Genomic DNA, 22,005 nt, shown 5'->3' on the forward strand with positions numbered 1-22,005 from the left:
TTTTGTTCTTCAGTCTAGTTGTGGAGGACTTCGCTTCACTGGCCCATGTTGGTATGATCATTGTGCTCTTCCCGGGTGAGGCAGATCGGTCGCCGGTCATTGGTCGGCTGCTCCCAGCGGCTCCCAGCAGCTTACATTGGCTGCTGGCCACTCACGCTGGCTGCTAGCCACTCACGTAGCTCACAGCAGCCCACTGCAGCCCTGCTGCAGCCTACGCCATCGCCGGCGACTCACAACAACCCAGCTCCAGGCCGAGCTGTTGTTCTTCATCTTAGCTGTAGAGGGCCAGCATCACTGGCCCTCAATGTGGGATCCGAACCGCAGCCCTGCTGCTCAGAGCTGGCGCTCTCAAGCGAGCTCTTAACCAGCTGAGCCACTCGGCTGGCCCAATGATGAGATTGTTTTGTAAAATTGTTTTGAAGTCTTAGGAAGAAAGACACTATATCATTGGTCTATCCAACATGTATCAATATTTTATGAACACTCTATCATATGTGAGGAACCATTTTTGGCCCTGTGGAAAGTATAAAGGTAACCCTCCTCCTCTCACACACACCTTGGCCTCAAGAAACCAGTAGGAGAAAATAACCCAGACATCCTGGGAAGCTTGGGCTGGGATGCTGGCACCTATTGTATCCAGGTACCGTGCCAGTACTGTGTCGGGGTGTGGTGGGATGCAGAAACAGACACAGTCCTGCCCTCGTGAGCATACGCTCTCGTAAAGTGAGTGTGGGAGCCATGACTGATGTAGGATGGACCGGATTTGGTGATGAATGCGATACAGAGAATGGGAGGAAGATTGGAACAAATAATGAACCATCTAGGCCAAGCTGCTGAATAAGAATTGGAAATGAGAACCAGCGCTTAAGGCAGATTGAGATTAGTGGTATTACTTAGGGATTGTCAGCAAGTAACGAATTTTAAGAAAGAACCTCTAAGGTCATTCTTTATATATGGAATCGGTTATTTGCCTAATATGATTGATAGGTTGAGATCATACTCATTTAACCACGATAACTGACATTTATTGAGTTCTTAACTTTGAACCAGGTACTGTGCTAATAAACTCTTTACATGGTTTATTTCTTAACTTTCACAACCACCCTTTGCAATAGGAACTATTATTATCATCTCTGTTTTTTAGAAGAGATTCAGGTGTAGAGATTCTAAGCAATTTTATCAAGTACTGCATGTAGGTCAGATAAGACGGGATTGAGAATTGGATTGGGGTGAGCAATGTGGAGCTCATTGGTGACCTTGAGCATTTTTGGTGGAATGGTGGAGACTAATGGAGTGGGATGGGAGAAAGAGAAGAGAGGAATTTGAAACAATGAGTGTGTACAATTCTTTCAACGAGTCTTGCTGAAAGGGGGAGCAGAGAAATTGAGTGGTAGTTGGGGAAGACATGGAGTCAAGATTTCTTCTTGTTTTAGAGGGAAAGGAATAACAGAATGTTTGTATGCTGATGAGAATGCTACAGTGGAAAGGAGAAAATGGAAATGTGTGGGAGAAGTGGGTGACTGCCAGAGCAATGCCCTTGAGTGGACAAGAGGCAGTGGGACTGGTGTACCAGTGGAGGGCACGTGGGCAGATGATTGAGAGTACCTGGAGGGAAGGCAGGCAGGTGCACGGGCGTGGGCAGGCGTATGGGCGTGGGCAGGTGTATGGGTGTGGGCAGGTATGGAGGTGTGTTCTGATGATTTCATTGAGGGAGAGGAAGCAAGCCAGATCGTCTGAACATGAGGACAGGGAGCAGGTGTTTTCCAGGGTGCAGATTCTGATCCAAAGCATCCCAGAGTGGGAGGTCATTCCATTTGGCTGTTTTATTTCTTTTATGTTTTCTCTGGGGAGCGTTTGTCTTATTTTATAGAACTCAACTAGTCATTTGAAATCTTTACTTTGGAATTCTATTTATTTATTGCAACAAGTGCCTAAAAACTTGGTATTTCTATCACTTTTTATGTTACAGAAAGGACAATTGAAAGAAATTTTAATTCATTAGAGGTAAACTAAGGCATGGGAATAAGATAGTGGTAAGTCAGAATGAAGCCATACACGTTACTGTAAAATGCTGTTGAAGGCCTGTGCCTTGCTGCGTGTCGACCCCTGTGCTTCCCCTTCCTTCTTCGTTCTTCGGCAGCTGCGACACCACATCCTGTACATCTGTGGGCTTTCATGGCCCCTTTTCCTTAGTAACTCAGAACCCTGGGTCTCCACTCATGGCAGGAGCAGGACTGAATTCTTGAAGATGATTTTCCCATTTAATAATGGGAGAACTCTTCTCAGGACCTGCTGTGTTTAACTGCTGTTAACACTTGATGTTTACCTTTCTTCTTATGGCTTCTGTGACATTACACTATTCTGGTTTCCTCTTCTTTTTCTTTTTTTCTGGCTGTGGCTGCTGTTTTGTTTTATCTCCTCCTCTTGGTTGTGCCCTAGTCCTCACTCCGCTGCTCTTCCTGTATTCAGTCCTGCTCAACACACACAGCATGCTCTGTGTGCTGGGCACTACGGATGCAGAGAACAGGGGTCTGACTCTTGTCCTCCAGAGCTGGGTAGTTAACCAGGCTTTGGGGTTCTCATCTGAATTCTGCCCTAATGTCTGCGAGGACCAGCCATTCAACCTGTCCCTCATTTCCCACTTCTATAAATTGGGGATCAATAGTACAGGTACCTCACGGGGTTATTTTGAGAATTAAATGATTGAATACAAGTAAAGTATAAAGACAGCCTGGCACACAGGAAGTGCTTGAGGAATTTCTTTGTTTCCATTCCCTGCTCCTTGCCCTCAGGCCCACCCACTCAATGTCCTATGGCCAATACCCTGCCTTCACTGAGGTCTCCCTTCACGTGGCACCTGGAGGCTTGCCCTGACCATCTTATTTAAGACATTTACCCCCTCACTTACCATCACTCTACCCCTTCTTCTGCTTTAGTTTTTTGCATAGTACTTACTGCTACCTGGTATTATATTGTGTGTTCACTGTTTATTGTCCCCACTACGCAGTAGGTTTTGCAAGGTCACGGCCTTTGATTTTGTCACTGTTGTAGCCCCAGCACCAAGAGTAGTGCCTGGCACAAGGGATGCATTCAGTAAATACTTGTTGAGTGATGAGTAAGTAAAATGCTTCGTTAGATTTTTCCATGTGTTTACCAATTGTTTTGCTCACTGTGCCTTGCATTTTACTCTTTCTAGATTCAGTTTCTTCTTTGCTGAAACGTTCTTTAATAGTTCTTACAAAGGTCTCTATTAGTGGTAAACACTCAGTTTTTGTCTCAAAATAGTTTAGTATAGAATACTAGATTGACAGTTATTCTCTGTTTTGAAGATGACATTAATAATAGTATTATCTTGCCTTCTAGCTTGCATTGTCAGTCTAATTGTTCATTTGTAGATAACTTTTTTCTTTCATTGTTTTTATGAGTTTATTTTTTGTCTTCGTTGTTAAACAGTTTCACTATGAGTCATTTAAAGTGTGGATTTTTTATTTATACTACTTAAGACTTGAGTTTCTTTTGTTTTAAATTCTTTTGTCCATTTTATAGTCTATAACCGATAGTTCTATTATCAGAAGCTATTGGAAGTCTTATCTTTTTCATTTCTGATGGCTTTTGTTTGTGGTAAAGTTGAGAATGTGTGCTCAAGGTTTTAGTCATTCTAATGTGTGGCTTGTTTAGAAGGATGGCACTTCTGTGTTTGCTTCATCCAGGTGCCTTAGGGATGTCACCTGCCCAGGACCACTCTTAGGTAAATTTCTTTGCTCAAGGTGGTATATAACTGAATCCCAAATCACATGAGAGCAGGCCCTTGGTTACTGTTTCTAGGGGAGACTTGTTCATTCCACCAGTATGGAGCAGATAGAAAGATGTACCGTATTTGCCGGCGTATAAGACGACTGGGCGTATAAGACGACCCCCTAACATTTCCACTCAAAATACAGAGTTTGTTATATACTCGCCGTATAAGACTACCCCCTCTTCCGCACACCTTCCACACACCAAATAAAAGGTAAAACAATATCAGATTTGATTTGGCCCACTGAAGTGCAAACAAGCGTATTGTATTTCGTGTCACCACATAACCGTTTTGGCGATGTTGAGCCACCATGTCTGCTACATGTTTTTCGAGTTCTGGCCAGTGTGGGGTGCCTCTTCTTAATGCACACTTACCCCTTGGCATACTCTTTAATGCTTTCTCGTTTGATTTCCAGTCCCGAACCATCTTTTCCGTTACTCCATATTGTCTTGCAGCAGCACAATTATTATTTTCCTTAGCAAAGTTTATAACTTTCAGTTTAAAATTTGCATCATACTTCTTTCTTTTGGCTGGTGCCATGATAGGGATGATAGGGGTTTGACTGGTCGACATTTTCTATGCTGTACTGTACAATGGTGCAGTATTGTGGTTGGCTGTTGGCTGTATACAAAGCCTGATTTGATTGGTCCCTGCTCCCTGTTTGCCCGCCCTGTCACTATAGCAGTCTGGTTCACCCTTGCATCAGCATCTCCCTGGGACCTCACTAGTGCGCAAGTGTGAGCTCTTCAACATTCTAACAGGCACCATGATAGCGCAAAATCGCGAATCTTCAATGCATATGTAAAGAAATATACGGTAACCCGAATTTACCACACTCGCAAAATCGCACACAGCTGACCATACACCCAGTATGGTATCGCGATTCGCGATTTTGCGCTATCATACTGGGTGTATGGTCGGCTGTGTGCGATTTTGCAAGTGTGGTAAAATCGCATAACAGCAAAATCGCATAACACCCGAGCATATACCCAGCAGCGCTGCTGATGCCTGAACGGTATGTGGAATGAAGTGGGCGGGCATCGGGAGGCCACTATGGCACGGGGCAAGCACTATGGGCAGTCTATCTGAAGTGTATCTGGTGTATAAGACGACCCCCCACTTGGAGGCATATTTTTCAGGGCCAAAAAATCGTCTTATACGCCGGCAAATACGGTACTTGTTTTTTCCGTGTGTGTGTGTGTGTGTGTGTGTGTGTGTGTGTGTGTGTTTGCTTGCTTCATTTTAAATGCTACCATTTCCCTGAGGTTGTAGCCTTTGAGAGTCCTGGTTTATGTGGTAGTCTCAGTTCAACTTTGAGTGTGTGGGCCTCAGGCCTTGTCTCAGGTGTCACTGTGGGGTCATTAGATTTCATGCCCTTAGGAGTCTGAGGCCCGGGAATCCCAAAGGACTGCCGGGTCATCCGCCTCTTCTTTTTATTTTCTGGCCATTATTGTTTGGCCCTCTGGTAAAATCACCTAAGTATGTAAAGCATATTTGTTACATTTTATCCAGAATTCCTATATGTTTTTTTTAAATTATTTTTTATTGTGAAATACACATTTTTTAGAATTAGTTTCAGCTGTACAACACAGTGCAATAGTTATACTTTTTACCTATATGTTTTATAGTGAGATGGTTTTTAGCTTATTTTTGTTGTTACCATATATTTATTAGTTTTGTATTTCTGTTATAAGTTCTTGAAGGTCTTAACCTACACTTTGTTGTTTTTGAGGACTCTTGTTTGTAGTTCAGTTGGGAACTCTTCTTCAGCAAGGCTTTAATTGTAGTATTTATGTCTGGACAGAAAGGGATGTCCAGTATCATTCTTAAAATATGTATATGTTTTCAGATAAATTATAAGCTGCTTGAATGCGGGGATTATGTCATATGTTTTTAGTATCCCCATGGTTTGAAAATTAGTAGAATAATCTCAGAACTTTACTACAAGCCAGACAAAGAACTGTGAGATACTTAAGGTTCAACTAATATTATTTTAATACCTGTAAAAGTTGTGTAGTCCTTATAATCTGAAAGAATGCTATTGTCTATGTAGTTTTCAGTTCTTTACAGTTAGGCAGAAAATAAATATTTTAAGTTTTCAGTTTCAAAATGCCAAGGAAGAGCAAGGTACAACCAAGTTATTAACATCCCCAGGAGAGGTAGGATTCTACCATTAGACTAAAGAATCAGTAATGATATCTGCCCCTCCCCCACCTTTGAAGTGATAGGATGACTGGCTTTGCAACTTTAAATCAGACTTAGTATGACCCATCAGAATCACTGACAAAAATCCAGTAACTATCCTAGCTGAAATATCTGGCTGAGGGTAACATCAAAATGCTAAGAAAGCAACCCCATGGTTTTAAATGGGATTATTTAATATTTGGTGTGAAAAGTATGTCTGTGGCTACAGGTTTCATACCAGCTGAAATTTATGGTTAAATGTTACTTTGGTTAACTTGGATGATAATTGTCTTTTGTAGTGGGTAAGCATACCAGGCGTACCAAAAAACTGTGTACAGGTGGGCACTTTGGTCAGCGTTGCTCAAACAGAAGTTCGCTATAATCAGAAGTGTCTGGACACTGATGGTAACTGCTTTGAGCATCTCTTGTAATTGCAGAAGTCAGACGTGACTTGTATTCATCTTTTGTTATCGGTATTTGTTGAGTATTACAATTAATACAGTTTTTTCCTTTCTTAAAATGTGCGTACATTTTTTGGGCACCCTCTGTATTTATTTTTATGTACTTGTAAGAAAATATGACTAATGAGGGTGATAAGCGTGCAGTTGCAATTCAAATGTATTATGGAATCATTTAGATCTCTAATATCTTTTACAAAAAATTTTGTTTACTTTTGGGTAACATTTAGGAGAAATTTATGCTTACCTTATAATTTTAATTTACTAGGTTTATAAAAATATTTGTATATGTTATTATGCTTTGTTAAGTGAGACAATTGAAGAACTAAGAAGGAAGGAAAACATATTAAATTTTAAAATGAAGGTAAAAAATTTGGTGTCATTTAATTAACCGGGTTTGTAAAATGGAACAAAACAGTATTCAGAAGCCTCTTAAAAGTGACTTCTAAAATCTGCTACTCTTGTATATAGAAAAAGATTTGTAAGCTGAATTTAAAAGCTTTAAGGAATAGCTGAATTTTTGCATTTTTAACTTTAATAAGTTGAATATTTAAAACAGGAGAGTAAATCTTTGAAGAGTATTTTTTTTGCATGAAAAGCACCCATGAGGATACAAACAACTCATGTCAGCATGGCCTGTAGTACTCAACATATTTCTGAATGTGTTTGATTTGCTTGTTAGATAATGAGGAAGAGTTAACCTAATATTGCCTTTCCTGTCGTGTAACATAGTGTCTTCCATTCATTAAGAGTTCAGATATTTGTTGAAAAAATTAATATTTTGAACAGACTCCTGAATATATCATAATAAAACAACTATAATTTCTAAAGTTCTTTTGAGAACTGGAACATTGCTAAAGATTAAATTCTGTGAAGTCACATGATTTATAAAGGAGGCACCACTGCAATTCACTAGGGAAAGGTGGGTCTTATCAGTAAATGCTTCTGAGTTAATTGGATATCCATCTATGGGAAAATCTTGAACCCCTACCTCACACCATATAGAAAAATTAATTTGCAGTAGATCACTACCTAAAATGTAAAAGGTAATAAATCTTCCAGAAGATAACATGGAAGGATGGCATCATGATATTGGCGTAGCAAAGACTTATTAAAAACTACACACTAAAGCATTACAGATAAAAGATTGATAAGTCTGAATTCTAAAATTATGAACTTCATCAAGAGACATACCATAAGAGAGTAAAAAGTCACGATATATACTGGGAGAAGATATTTGCAATGTGTATATCTGACAAAGAACTGTGTCCAGAATATATACAGGCATTCCTTGTTTTATTGTGCTTCGCAATACTGCACTTTCTACAAATTCAAGGTTTGTGGCAACCCTGTGTCAACCAAGTCTATCGGCACCAGTTTTCCAGCAGCATTTGTTCATTTTATGTCTCTGTCACATTTTTCTAATTCTCGTGATATTTCAAACTTTTTCATTATTACTGTATTTGTTATGGTGATCATTGACCAGTGATCTTTGCTGTTCCTATTGTAACTGGTTAGGGGCACCACAAACCGTGCCCATCTGAGATGGCAAACTTAACTGATAAATGTGTGTGTTCTGACTGCTCCACCGAGTGGCCGCTCCCCCGTCTCTCCCTCTCCTCAGGCCTCGCTAGTCCCTGGGGCTTAACAGTGTTGGAATTCGGCCGGTTAATAACCCTGCAGTGGCCTGTAAGTGTTCAAGTAAGAGGAAGAACCTCACATCTCTCACTTTAAATCAGAAGCTAGAAATGGTTAAGCTCAGTGAGGAGGGCATGCTGAAGCCGAGATAGGCTGAAAGCTCGGCCTCTTGCACCAAGCAGTCAGCCAAGTTGAGAGTTCAGAGGGAGAGTTCTTGAAGGAAATTAAAGGTGCTACTCCAGTGAGCACACGGACGATAAGAAAGAGAAACAGCCTTATTGCTGACACAGAGAAAGTTTCAGTGGTCTGGATAGAAGATCAAACCAGCCACAGCATTCCCTATGCCAAAGCCTAATCCAGAGCAAGGCCCTAACTCACTCCAATCCTGTGAATGCTGAGAGAGGTGAGGAGGCTGCAGAAGAAAAGTGAAGCTGGCAGAAGTTGGTTCATGAGGTTTAATGAGAGAAGCCGTCTCCAAAACATAAAAGTGAAGGTGAGGCAGCAAAGTGCTGAGGTAGAAGCTGCCACAAGTTATACAGAAGGTCTAATAAGATAATTAATGAGCGAGGATACACTAAACAACAGATTTTCAGTGTAGATGAAACAGCCTCATGTTGGAAGGAGATGCCATCTAGACTTTCATAGCAGGAGAGGAGAAGTCCATGTCTGGCTTCAAAGCTTCAAAGGACAGGCTGACTCTCCTGTTAGGGGCTCATGCAGCTAGTGACTTTAAGTTGAAGCCAGTGCTCACTAACCATTCTGAAACTCCTATGGCCCGTAAGAATTATGCTAAACCTACTCTGCCTGTGCTCTGTACATGGAACTATAAAGCCTGGATGACAGCACATTTGCTTACAACATGGTTTACTGAGTATTTTAAGCCCGCTGTTGAGACCTGCTTGGAAAAAAAAGATTCCTTTCAAAATATGACTGCTCACTGACAATGCACCTGGTCACCCAAGAGCTCTGATGGGGATGGACAACGAGATTGATGTTGTTTTCATGCCTGTGAACACAGCATCCATTCTGCAGCACATGGATTGTCTTATTACTTAAGAAATACATTTCGTAAGTCTATAGCTGCCATAGATAGTGATTCCTCTGATGGATCTGGGCAAAGTGAATTGAGAACCTTCTGGAAAGGGTTCACCATTCTAGATTCCATTATGAACATTCATAATTCATGGGAAGAGGTCAAACTATCAACATTAACAGGAGTTTGGAAGAAACTGACTCCAACTCTCATGGATGACCTTGAGGGTTCACAGCTGCAGTGGAGGAAGTAACTGCAGATGTGGTGGAAATAGCACGAGAACTAGAACTAAAAGTAGAGACTGAAGGGGACTGAATTGCTGCAACCTCATGATAAAACTTGAATGGATGAGGACGTGCCTCTTATGGGAAAGTGGTTTTTTTAGATGAAAGTTACCTCTGGTGAAGATTGTTGAAATGACAACAAAGGATTTAGAATATTGCTTAAACTTAGTTGATAAAGCAGTGGCAGGGTTTGAGAGGATTTATTCCAATTTCGAAAGAAGTGCTGTGGGTAAAATGCTATCAGACAGCCTTGCATGCTACAGAGAAATCGTTAGTGAAAGGAAGAGTGAATTGAAGCATCAAACTTCATTGTTGTCTTATTTTAAGAAATTGCCACAACCACCCCAGCCTTCAGCAGCCACCACCACCTGACCAGTCAGCAGCCATCGATGGTGAGGCAGACCCTCCACCAGCAAACAGAGTATGGCTCCCTGAAGGCTCAGATGATGGTTAGTGATTTTTAACAATAAAGTATTTTTAATTAAGGTATGTACACAGTTTTTTCAGACATAATGGTATTGCACACTTAGTAGACTACAGTATAGTGTAAACATGACTTTTATATGCACTGGGAAACCAAAAATTTCTTGTGACTCTTTATTGCTGTATTCACTTTATTGTGGTGGCCTGGAATCAAACCTGCAGTATCTCTGAGGTCTGCCTGTAAAGCAGGACAGTCAGTAAATCAATAAGAAAAAAGTCAGACAACCTGATTAGGGAACCTGCGGGGGCGGGGGGGAGGGGGGTCAATGGACTAAAGACCAGAATATATCCTCTACACAAGAAGATATTCACATGGGCAATAAGCATATTGTTGAAAAGGTGCTCCATCCATAGTCATTCAGGAAAGGCAGAGTAAACCACACTGAGGCCCATGGCGCCCCCACCAGAGTGGCTAGGAGGGAGCAAGTGGCACTTCGACATTGCTGATGGGAGTGTAAAATGGCATCACCACTTGGAAAGCTGCTTATATATACACGAAAGCTAATCTTCTATAGACCCTGTGACCCAGCAATTCCAGTCCTGGATACATTACCCAAAGAAATGAATGCTTATGTTTACCATGAACATAAGCCCCATATTCATAGAAGCTTTAATAATAACCTCAAACAGAAAACAACTCATGTCCTTTGACAGTAGAGTAAAAAAGTTGTATATTTTTGCAATACAATACTACATAGCAATGAAGCAAGATAAACTAATGCTATATGAGTTCTGACAATTAAATTTGCGAGCTCATCCTAGAAAAAGTGCTATATTCCTCATTGCTGAATATCACTACGGTCACCTTCTAAGTGCTCCCTTCACCAGCACCAGCACCTAGTCCAGCTTTCAAAGCAATTTTGGAACTCTTTCTGGAATGGCCATTAGAACTGTTGTCGTATTACCTTTGATGTCCTGAATGTCATCAAAATGTCTTCCTTTCAATATTTTCTTTATCTTCGGGTAAAGAAAGAAGTCATTGGGGGCCAGATCAGGTGAGTAGAGAGGGTGTTCCAATACAGTTATTTGCTTACTGGCTAAAAACTTCCTCACAGACAACGGTGTGTGAGCTGGTGCATTGTTATGATGCAAGAGTCATGAATTAATTGTTGACAAAAAATTCAGGTAGTTTTCATCTTAACTTTTTCATGCAGCCTTTTCAGCATTTGCAAATAGTAAACTTGGTTAACTGTTTGTCCAGTTGGTACAAATTCATCATGAATAATCCCTCTGATAGAAAAAAAGATTAGCAACATCGTTCTGACTCTTGATTTGGACTGATGGAACTTTTTTGGTCATGGAGAATTGACTGACTTCCATCGTGCACTCTGATGCTTTGTTTCAGGGTCATATTGGTATGTCCATGTTTCATCACCAGTGATAACATGGCCCAAAACATTGTCTTGCCTCTCCAAAAGGTCTTGGCAAACTTCAACTGTCCTTTGCTTTTGTTTATCGGTGAGCTCCTTCGGGGCCATTTTTGCACACACCTTTCTCATGCCAAGATTTTCAGTTAAGATTTTCCTGTTTCTCTGTTGGTATTTACTTGCTCTGCTATGCTTCTCACAGTCAGCTAATGATTTTGATGCACAATTCAACAAATTTTTGCAATGTTTTCATCACTTCTGCTTGTTACTGGCCACCCTGACCTCTCTTCATCAGTGACGCATTCTCTCCCCTCAGAAAAGCGTTTAATTCATTTGTACCCTGCCATTTTCTTCATGGCATTATCCCCATAAACTTGGACTAACATGTCCCTGATTTCACTTCCACTGTTGCCAAGTTTAACAAGAAATTTAATGTTTGTTTGTTGCTGTAATTCAAGCTCAGACATTCTCGCGACGGCATGCAAAAACACAGAACAATAATGAACGCCACTCAGCAAGACAGTGCCACACGTCGACACAAACACAGCTGTGAGACACTGATATACCAAGGCTTTGAGACCTCACCAAGCTGTTTGTACAGTGCTGCCATTGTAAGTGCACGGTGGCAAGTTTGCAAATGTAATTGTCAGACCTCGTATGCAGGAACAGAGGTGAATTTCACAGGTAATGCTGAAAGAAAGAAACCAGATAGAGTATATACTATAGAATAATAATTATTTGAAGCTACAACAGGTGAACCTAATCTATGATAGTAAGGTCAGAATAGTGGTTATCTTTAGGAGCTGATAATTGTCTAAGAGGGACTGGGAAAAGCTTTCTGGGATATTGGGAAATGACCTGCCTTGTTCAACTTGTCATATGGTACAAAAATTTATTTGAATACTTACTATCTGTCCATTTTACTGTATATATGTCTCAATGAAAAGTGGATTTACAAAGTTCTATGAAGTATCCTCATTTACAGAGGACGAATGTGAGGCTTCTGGTGTTAAGTGATATGCTCGTATAATCAGTAATTAGAGGACCTGAGAGTGAAAAGGCACCCAGGGTTTAGGATTCTCAATCTAAGGCTGACTCCAGCTCTTCATGCTCTGTAGAATGTAATGTATGTAGAAGTAGTGTTTGCAACATTGCAACATTTTTATGTCAAAATAACATCCAACATAGTTCTCGTACCTATTAGGTTAACCATCAACATATACTGATTTGAAAAGATAATAGTTACATATTTGATGAGAGTGGACACTAAAATTCTTAATCATTAATGTATAATTTCAAATCATAGGCCCTTTCATTTCTATTTAAGTTTTGTTTTTTGCCCCTTGATTTCTTACCAAATAATTTCTCTTGGAATCAGAAGTCTAATATATTTATTTATTCCAAGTCCTTATAGTAAAGATATCAGTGTGAACTTCTTGGAACTTATATTTCTTATCTTTTTATTAGCTACAGAGAGAGATGTCTTCCTGTTTATGTAATTCTGGAGTTATATAGATTAATACAGAGGGTGCCAAAAAATGTACACACATTTTAAGAACGGAAAAAACTGTATGAAAATTGTAATACAATGAATGATGCTAGCATTTGTGTGATTAATGCCATCTTTTGAGTGAACGTCATACTACACATTGCTACGTAATTCAGTTCAACTTCAAAAAGTAATTATAGTAGATAACATCTCTGAAAATGTGTACATTTTTTTGGCACCCCTGGTATAGTAGCAAAGTAAGATTATTTTTCTTTCTTTTCTAGAAGTTAACTTTAAGTAATCTGGCTTGTGTTCTTAGACATATAGAGGACATGTTCCAAATTATGTATTTGTATGCCAGAATTCTAAGTGTATGAACAAATAGATAGAAACAAAGAATTTAATGTAGTCATTAAGCAGAAAGCTAGAAGAAATAGGAGAGCGTAATAGACGGGGATCTTAGGAAGAGGCTTATATAGCAATTAGAGAAAATTGTGATAAGTCTTAGACCTTCTTTTTAATGTGGCATGGAATGAAGGCATCGTCAAAAGGCCCCTCTCCCTTTGCCTTCTGGGATTGTGGAGGAGCAGTGCCATGAGGCAGTCCTATTTCTGTAGCCCTGTGTCTTATGGAGATTTGCCAGGCAGTGATGCACTGGGTTCAGCTGAGGATGTGTACTCTGAGCCCATGTCACTGGGACATGTGTATTTCTAGAATATGCCAAAAACTTGGTAGTGACCCTATAATTTTCATTTTTAGGTGCTCAGATGTCTTAATTAGTGTTATGGTATAATCATATTTAAAGTTTTATTAACTACCAAGTAGATAATATAGATAATTAAAACTTAAGTAAGGCATAAGGAATCACAAGACAGTAGCATCTGTGTATTCAGATTTTAAGGTAAAGGATGTTACTGATACCTTTCAAGTCTCCGTGAGCTAGCTTCTCCCTCCCCTGTCAGAGTTCCTCACTGTCCTGAATTTGGGGTTTACCCTTCCCCTGTCTTTCTTTATACTTTTAGTACATACATTTGTACTAAAAGTGCTAAGAGTGCCCTGTATTGCTGGGAATCATACTGCATGTGTTCTCTGAATGCACGTTTTCGTTTCCCATGACTGTCCACAGACTCGTCGTTGTTATTGCACATAGCTGCAGTGTCCCATCGTGTGAATGTATAGTAATTCACGTACTTGCTCTGATACTGGACATTTGGGCTGTTCCCAGGTGTACAAGCAATTCTGATAAGAACGTTTACATGTAATATTAACCTTTAACAGTACAGGTTAGAAAGAGGAAGTGTTGGATTTCAGAGGAAGTCAGGCTTATTTGCATATGATAGAATAAGACATATTTCTTCCCATTCCTAAAGGGAAATGTCCGCAAATAGGAGAGCTAAGCACAGTGTGGACATTCTGGTCTTTATCTGCATTTCTGCCAGCTGTTTTCTGCATGTGAAGTAGTGTAAGCTAGGCTGGTGACCACTAGGACAGAGGTTGACGATGCTGTGTAACCCTATAAAGTCTCTTTTTAAACAGCCAGTTTAGAAGCCTGGAGACGCATTTTCACTCAGCCTGGAAGCTGTCCCTGAGTCCCTAATTTGAAGCATGGCACTGTGCCGTGATGCGCTCATGGAGGAGGGGTCCAGGACAGACTCAGGGGTATCCTTGGGGAGGTTGACAGAGCCTGTTACAAGTGTACTAGCAGCTGCAGTGAGCCGGATCTAAAGACTTGCAGAGCAGAGGCACCCTTTCTGTGAGATGTGGGCTGGCCACAGATGGCGCAGCCGGCTTGAGCAGTCACACTCTGACCATTTAGGAGCCGTCAGAATACTGAGTGGCAGGACCAGGGCAGTGGCAGGAAACATGGATGCAGCCTGTGCCCCAGCTTTGGAGTAAGTCTCTGAACACAGCTCCGCTGAGCTGGCTGTGTGCACAGCAGACAGTGTAGGACTCCCAGCAGCGCATAGTGAGCACTGAGGTGGGGGAGCACACGCCGGGGGGCACAGGACCCACTGCCCCTCACTCCTGAGTACCCAGGCCGGGCTGGGAAGCTGGCCGACAGTGCCTGGGCGGGCCGGGGCTGGGCCTGCTGGTAGGCACAGCTTCAGGCTGGCAGTGCCTTGGGGAGCAGGACCACAAACATGACAATAGCAGGCGCAGCCGCTGACAGAGGGCATGCTCGATGTGTCTTCTGTGTGGAAGGGATTGTCGTGTCTTTGGCTGTACCTGTGAATCGGATTCAGGCAAGACGTACATATGCAAATACATATAAATAATCCACACCTTCATCAAAACAAAACAAAAGTTCAGCCTAGAAATGGTGGTTGCACTGAAATACTCAGAATAGAGCAATGTAACGTTTTAGTTTTTTATTCTTCACCAGTCTCTTCACATTTTTATTTTATTGGTGGAATGCTTAAAAGACTAATAATGCACTAGAACCAATAATATAATAATGCCTTTCAATTGAAAGTGCCTTATAACCAGTTTACACCATTTTCTAGTTCCTTCTCTGTGGATTTCTTTCACAAAATTGCTTATTCATCTTGGTCTTCTCTGAGGGCCTGGCATAGTAGACTGTATGCTTCCTAATGGGTGTTCAGTCTATAACTGCTTAACAGGACTGAACTCCAAGGGTTCAGATGTCAGTGTAGGAGCCTAATAGATAGACATGCAGTTTCCACCAGCCTTTGTTGTAGCAGGTTCACATCGTGGTCTAATTCCAACAAGCTGAAGATGCTACATTAGACCTGCAATATGTTGTCTTTTTTTTTTTTAACATTTTTTTTACTTCGAGTTTGCAGCCTTCCTGGCTTTTCATCCATTTTCTGTTTTGCTGGGTTTGTTGAGTTATATATTGTACATGTGCCATTTTTTTCTGAAGCTTCATGATGAGTTAGATTAATTAAAAGCAACCTGGAAAGGAGATAATAATAGATATGCATATTGGTGAAAAAGGAATACACATATGGGATATGAAGGGCAATGTAAGTACAGGCAAGTGCAGAAAGAGAAAAGGTAGGGAAACAGAGGCAGAGACAGTTCAGGGAAGAACTGAGAAATTATGCACAAGGTGATAGAGTCCCACCAACACCCAGAGAGTCAAATACTGTGCTGAGTAACCTCAACATTTTGCTATTTGAAGAACACATGTTTCACGTTACATGAAACAAAATATGCCATTTTGGGTGTATGGTTATTACATTGATATAGTTACCAAAATTCTTTTTTTCATTTGAGGTATAATTGACATACAACATTATATTAGTTTCAGGTATACAACAGAATGATTCAATATTTTGTATATATTGCGGGCGGCCGAGTGGCTCGTTGGTTAAGCGTTGGCTTGGGAGCGCGAGCCCTGAGCAGCAGGGCCATCGGTTCAGATCCCACATGAAGGCCAGTGACACTTCGCCCTCTATAGCTAAGATGGTGAACAACGGCTCGACCTGGAGTTGGGCTGCCATGAGTTGCCGGTGAAGGTATAGGCTGCAGTGAAGCTGCAGTGGGCTGCCATAAGCTACCATGAGTGGCTGGCAGCCGGCGGGAGTGGCCGGCAGCCGGCGTGAGCTGCCGTGAGCCACCATGAGCGGCCGTCCAATGGCCGGTGACTGATCTGCCTCATCCGGGAAGAGCTCAATGATAATACCAACATGGGCCAGTGAAGCAACATCCTCCACAACTAGACTGAAGAACAAAAGGACAGCAACTTGTCTGTACCCCTTCTCCAATTCCCCAACCCTATTCCCTCCCCCAATTCCCCAATAAAATCTTTAAAAAAATGTATGTATTTTGTATATATTGCAAATTGACCACCACAATAGGTCTAGTTAACGTCTGTCATCATACAGTTCTCAAAAAGTTTAATTCATATTTGGGGGCCTATATAATCTGAAAGCTCCTGTGATTTTTGACAACGCTCAAAGCATAACTAATATTTTTACACAGAAATTACTTTGTTTATAAGATTTCATTGTTAAGTCCTGCCATTTTTAATTTGATGAATGAAATATTGGATTTTCCAATACAGAAGCAGAGAAAACCATTTTGGTTGTAAAAAATAAATTAGTAAGCTGTGCCAATAGACATACTCGTATTTTCAATTCTTGTTCTTTCAGCTTTTAATGTTTTTTTTTTTTTAAGTTACTCTTGGTTTAAGACAGTAATGAGTAATGTCATTGACTTTCCATTACACAGTTAAGATTATTAGATGGGAATAGTCTGTATTGCCCTCTGTTGGTGATTAATAGTTATTTTTAACAAAATAATTGCTGCTATATGTGTCTTTTATATGTATTTAATAATTGTGTCAACCAGTATATTTTATAGAAAAGCACTTTTAAAAACTGACCTAATAGTTGTGGCCATGAATTGGCAAAAGGGGAAAATGGAGATTTTGGCCTTCCTGACTTAATAGTTTTATTGACAAAGGTAGTAGGGAAATACTTTTGCCTTTGATTAATTTTTCTTTTTCGTTTTCCTTGTCAGAGCTCCACCTCAGATAAGGCGTCCCAATCGAGACGTAAGACCTCTGAGGAAAGAAATGCCTGGAGCAGGAGCCCGGGGACCTGTAGGCCGAGCACATCCCATATCTAAGAGTGAGAAACCCTCCACAAGTAGAGACAAGGATTACAGAGCACGAGGGAGAGATGAGAAGGCAAGGCTCTCTTTGTAACTCACTCACTGGAAGCCCATGACTTTTGGTGCATAGTCTAATTTTTGTTGCCTTTTCAGAGTACCTTGGTTTTGATATAGAAGAGATTTTTTTAAAGCCTGAATTAAAAACCTAAGTGGTCTTTGTACTTTGAAGGCCATTCTGCAATGCTAGTAACCTCAGAGGTATATTGAAACACACACACACACACACACACACACACACACACACACACACACACACATATTTAGTAAAATGGATCTTTTTTTGTAGAAATATTCAAAGTGATGTTTTAAAACTTAGAAAAATATATATTTAACAGTCATTCTGAATTAAAATGAACAGTAAATGAAAATGTAGGGGAAAGACTTATAAGGAAGTAGATGTATATAGTCACAAAATAAGATGATAGATATGATTTACTACTGCTAAAAACAAATCTTCAATTTAACTGTAAATTTTAGAGTAGAACAAGATTTCTTTTCCTTAAGGAGCAAACTCCCCTTGTTTAGGGTTCACTATATACATTTACTTTACCTGGGAAATTGATCAGTGAATAAACATAGTACTGGGTGGAAATTCTGAACTGCCCTTAAGATGGACTTTAGAAAGATGGGCTGAAGATAACCTTACAGAGTAAGGAGTGAACCAGGATGACCTGACCATCTTTTAGCCTTAGTTTTAAAGGAAAGACAAAAATAAATTTTTAGTGATAACATTTCCCATTTTCATTGTGATGTCATAAATGAATGATGATATTATTGAATTTCCACAAAGAAGTTTTATTTTACTAGTGAGGGGTTCAGGATATGTAATCACATTGATGCCATGCTGTTTATAATGAAAATATAACCCATAGCAAGTGGTTATCCTTGAAAATGATATACTAAATTTGACTATTTTTACTATATATAATTTTTTAAATTATATTTTTCAGTTACAGTTGACATTCAATATTTTATATTAGTTTCAGATGTACAGCATAATGGTTAGACGTTTATATAATTTATGCAGTGATTCCCCTCCGATTAGTCTAGTACACCCCTGGCACTATACACAGTTGTTGCAATATTATTGACTGTATTCTCTATGCTCTTGCTTCCATTGTCATAGATTAAATGACCATATATGGATGGGTTTATTTCTGGGCTCTCTGTTCTGTTCCATTTATCTATGTGTCTATTTTTATGCCAGTACTATGCTGTTTTGATTACTACGTCCTTGTAGTATAATTTGATATCAGGTGGCACGCTACCTCCAGCTTTGTTCTTCTTTCTCAGGATTGCCATGGCCATTTGGGGTCTTTTGTGGTTCCAGACAAATTTTAAGATTATTTTTTCTAGTTCTGTGAAAACTGCCATTGGTATTTTGATGGGGATTTCATTGAATCTATAGATTGCTTTGGGTACTGTGGACATTTTGAGGATGTTAATCTTCCTATCCATGAGCATGGTATATGTTTTCATTTATTTGTATCTTCTTTAGTTTCTTTCTTCTGTGTCTTAAAATTTTCTGAGTACAGGTTTTTTACCTTCTTGGTTAAATTTATTCCTAGGCATTTTGTTTTTTCTGATGCAGTTGTAAATGAGATTGTTTTACTGATTTCTCTTTCTGACAGCTCATTATTGGTGTATAAAAATGCAACTGATTTCTGAATTAGTTTTATATCCTGCTACTTTAGTGAATTCATTTATCAGTTCTAATAGTTTTTTGGTGGAATCTTCTGGGTTCTCTATATGTAGTATCATGTCATCTGTAAATAATGACAGTTTTACTTCTTCCTTTCTAGTTTGGATGCCTTTTATTTCTTTTTCTTGTCTGATTGCTTGGGTAAAACTTCCAATACTATGTTGAATAAAAGCGGTGAAAGTGGTCATCCTTTTCTTGTTCCTGACCTTAAGGAGAATGGTTTTAGCTTTTCCCTGCTGAGTGTGATGTTAGCTGTGGGTTTGTCTTTTATGGCCTCTATTATGTTGAGGTATGTTTCCTCTATTCCCACTTTGCTGAGAGTTTTTATCATATATAGATGCTGGATTTTGTCAGATTTTTTTTCTGTATCTGTTGATATGATCATCTGATTGTTATCTTTCATTTTGTTTATAATAGATTTGCGGATATTGAACCAACCTTGAACACCAGGAATAAATCCCACTTGATAATGGTATACGATCTTTTTTTTTTTTTTTAAGATTTTTATTGGGGAATTGGGAGGATGGGAACAGCGCTGGGGAATTAGGGGAAGGGGAACAGACAAGTTGCTGTCGTTGTGTTCCTCAGTCTAGTTGTGGAGGACGTCGCTTCACTGGCCCAAGTTGGCACCATCATTGCGCTCTTCCCAGGCGAGGCAGATCAGTCGCTGGTTTCTGGATGGCCACTCACTGCGGCCTCTGGCTGCTCACATTGGCTGCTGGCTACACATGGTAGCCCATGGTAACCCACTGCCACAGGGGCTGCAGCCTACGCCGTCACCGGCTACTCACGGCAGCCCAGCTCCAGGTTGAGCTGTTGTTCAGCATCTTAGCTGTGGAGGGCAGTGTCACTGGCCCTCATATGTGGGATCTGAACCGGGGCCCTCTGGTGTCCCAAGCCAGTTCTCAACCATCGCGCCACTCGGCCGGCCCGATCTTTTTAATGTACTGCTGAATTCAATTTGCTAATATTTGTTGAGGATTTTTGCATCTATGTTCATCAAGGATATTGGCTTAAAATTTTTTTTGTGTGTAATGTCTTTGCATGGCTTTGGAATCAGGGTAATGGTGGCCTCATAAAATGAGCTCAGGAGACTTCCCTTCTCTTGAATTTTTTGGAATAATTTGAGAAGGATAGGTGTTAATTCTTTGAATGTTTGGTAAAATTTACCTGTTACTATATATAATTTTAATTAGTAGATAAGGACTCTACACAGCCCAACTTCCTAGGACTTTTGGATGTTTAGACCAAGATAAAATCAAACTGGTGTTTTCTGAGTATTTCTATTTATAAGATAGATTCAAGACATACTCTACCTTTCCACCTCACTAGGACACCAAAAATGAATTAGATTTTTTTATGTTTGTAATTTGTAATTACGTTTGTAATTTGTAATTCACCATAAAACAGTGAATGATTTCATCTCAGATCCTTTTTGGTGAGAGAGGGGTACTAATAAATAAATAAGTTTTCCTGCTGACAGAATTGAACTGGTTCTCCCCCCTTATCAAAAGCCACATAAATGGATACGTAAAAAATCTGTATCTTATATATCATCTTTGTTTCTTCCTCTGTTCTTTATTTTTGTTCAACTGACCTTGGTTTTCATTTTAGAGAATAAACTAGGGACTGAAATCCATCTCTCTGTTAGTAGCTTTTAGGTGAACTTTTAGAACTGGGTGAGGCACTTTTCAAAAGTCTTCACCTTAATTTCATACGACACAAGAACAGAACACTTTGGTGGAGGTCTGTTGGGTGCTTCCCTGCTAGGCACCGTTCTGAGTGATTAGACATTCTTTCCTGAAATAGCCCCATGAGGTGGGGAACTGAGGCAGAAAGAGCTAAGTAACTTGCTCAAAGTCATAGAATAAGAAATGGAGTTTGGAGTGTAATTTGTGAAGTCACAGAACCTTTTTCCTCTTTATTTTAGGATTTTTCATATTATGTAGTAACCCTACCAAACTAGATTAAAAATCTGGATTGAATTTGAAGAGTCCCAGAACAATTAAGGAAATGTTGATTTTAAAATGTGATTCTTAAGCAAAGAACAATAAAATCAGGCAGCATTTGTTGAATGTCAAATTTTTCTGGAGATTATAAATTGTTTTTCCATTAAAAAGTTGCAAATAATTTTCTAAATCTTAGCTATTTTTTTCGTAGACATGTAAGTACTCAGAATGCCACTGGAAAGTAAGCCCTTTATTGTAAAAACAAAACAGAACTTTACAGTTGTTTGAAGATAAAAGATATTTTTTGAGTCACTCTGGAAACAAAGGGACTGCAATTAAAGAAAAACAACTCATGGAAACTTCATTAGAATTTGAAAGGTGTTCTTGGTTCAATTATGATTATTATAAGCACCCAAATATTCATTAGAATACTAGACTCCCTAAAATCTCAGAAGGCTGTGATAGGGTTTGAGGCAATTCAGGTGAAAGTGACAGATACCCGCTGCCATTGAAAGCTAATTTGAAAATGAATATTGGAAGGGTCCTCAGATATTGTAGTCCCCAGTGTTGTTGGTTTTTAAAAATCAGCTTTGTGGGCCGGCCGAGTGGCGCAATGGTTAAGAACTCGCTTGGGATGCCAGAGGACCCCGGTTCGGATCCCACATATGAGGGCCAGTGACACTGCCCTCTACAGCTAAGATGCTGAACAACAGCTCAACCTGGAGCTGGGCTGCCGTGAGTTGCTGGCGATGGCATAGGCTGCAGTCCCTGTGGCAGTGGGTTGCCATGGGCTACCGTATGTAGCCAGCAGCCAGCGTGAGCGGCCAGCAGCCGCAGTGAGCGGCCGTCCAGAAGCCGGCGACTGATCTGCCTCGCCAGGGAAGAGCGCAATGATGGTGCCAACTTGGGCCAGTGAAGCAGCGTCCTCCACAACTAGACTGAAGAACAAAACGACAGCAACTTGTCTGTTCCCCTTCCCCT

The 22,005-nt window shown here is 40.2% G+C and overlaps 1 protein-coding gene across 8 annotated transcripts in view; it reads left to right on the top strand.

The window, feature by feature from the left end:
- The window catches only part of KATNAL1 (katanin catalytic subunit A1 like 1), an 88,126-nt gene that overhangs the window by 28,656 nt on the left and 37,465 nt on the right, over positions 1–22,005 (top strand). For all 8 annotated transcript variants that reach the window (XM_019666356.1, XM_019666358.1, XM_019666359.1 and 5 more), the window contains one exon: positions 17,221–17,389. In XM_019666356.1, coding sequence (XP_019521901.1) covers positions 17,221–17,389 — 169 coding nt within the window. The remainder of the gene's footprint in view (positions 1–17,220; positions 17,390–22,005) is intronic.

The sequence above is a fragment of the Hipposideros armiger genome, unplaced genomic scaffold (assembly GCF_001890085.2).
Source record: "Hipposideros armiger isolate ML-2016 unplaced genomic scaffold, ASM189008v1 scaffold_467, whole genome shotgun sequence".
NCBI classification, from domain to species: Eukaryota; Metazoa; Chordata; class Mammalia; order Chiroptera; family Hipposideridae; genus Hipposideros; species Hipposideros armiger.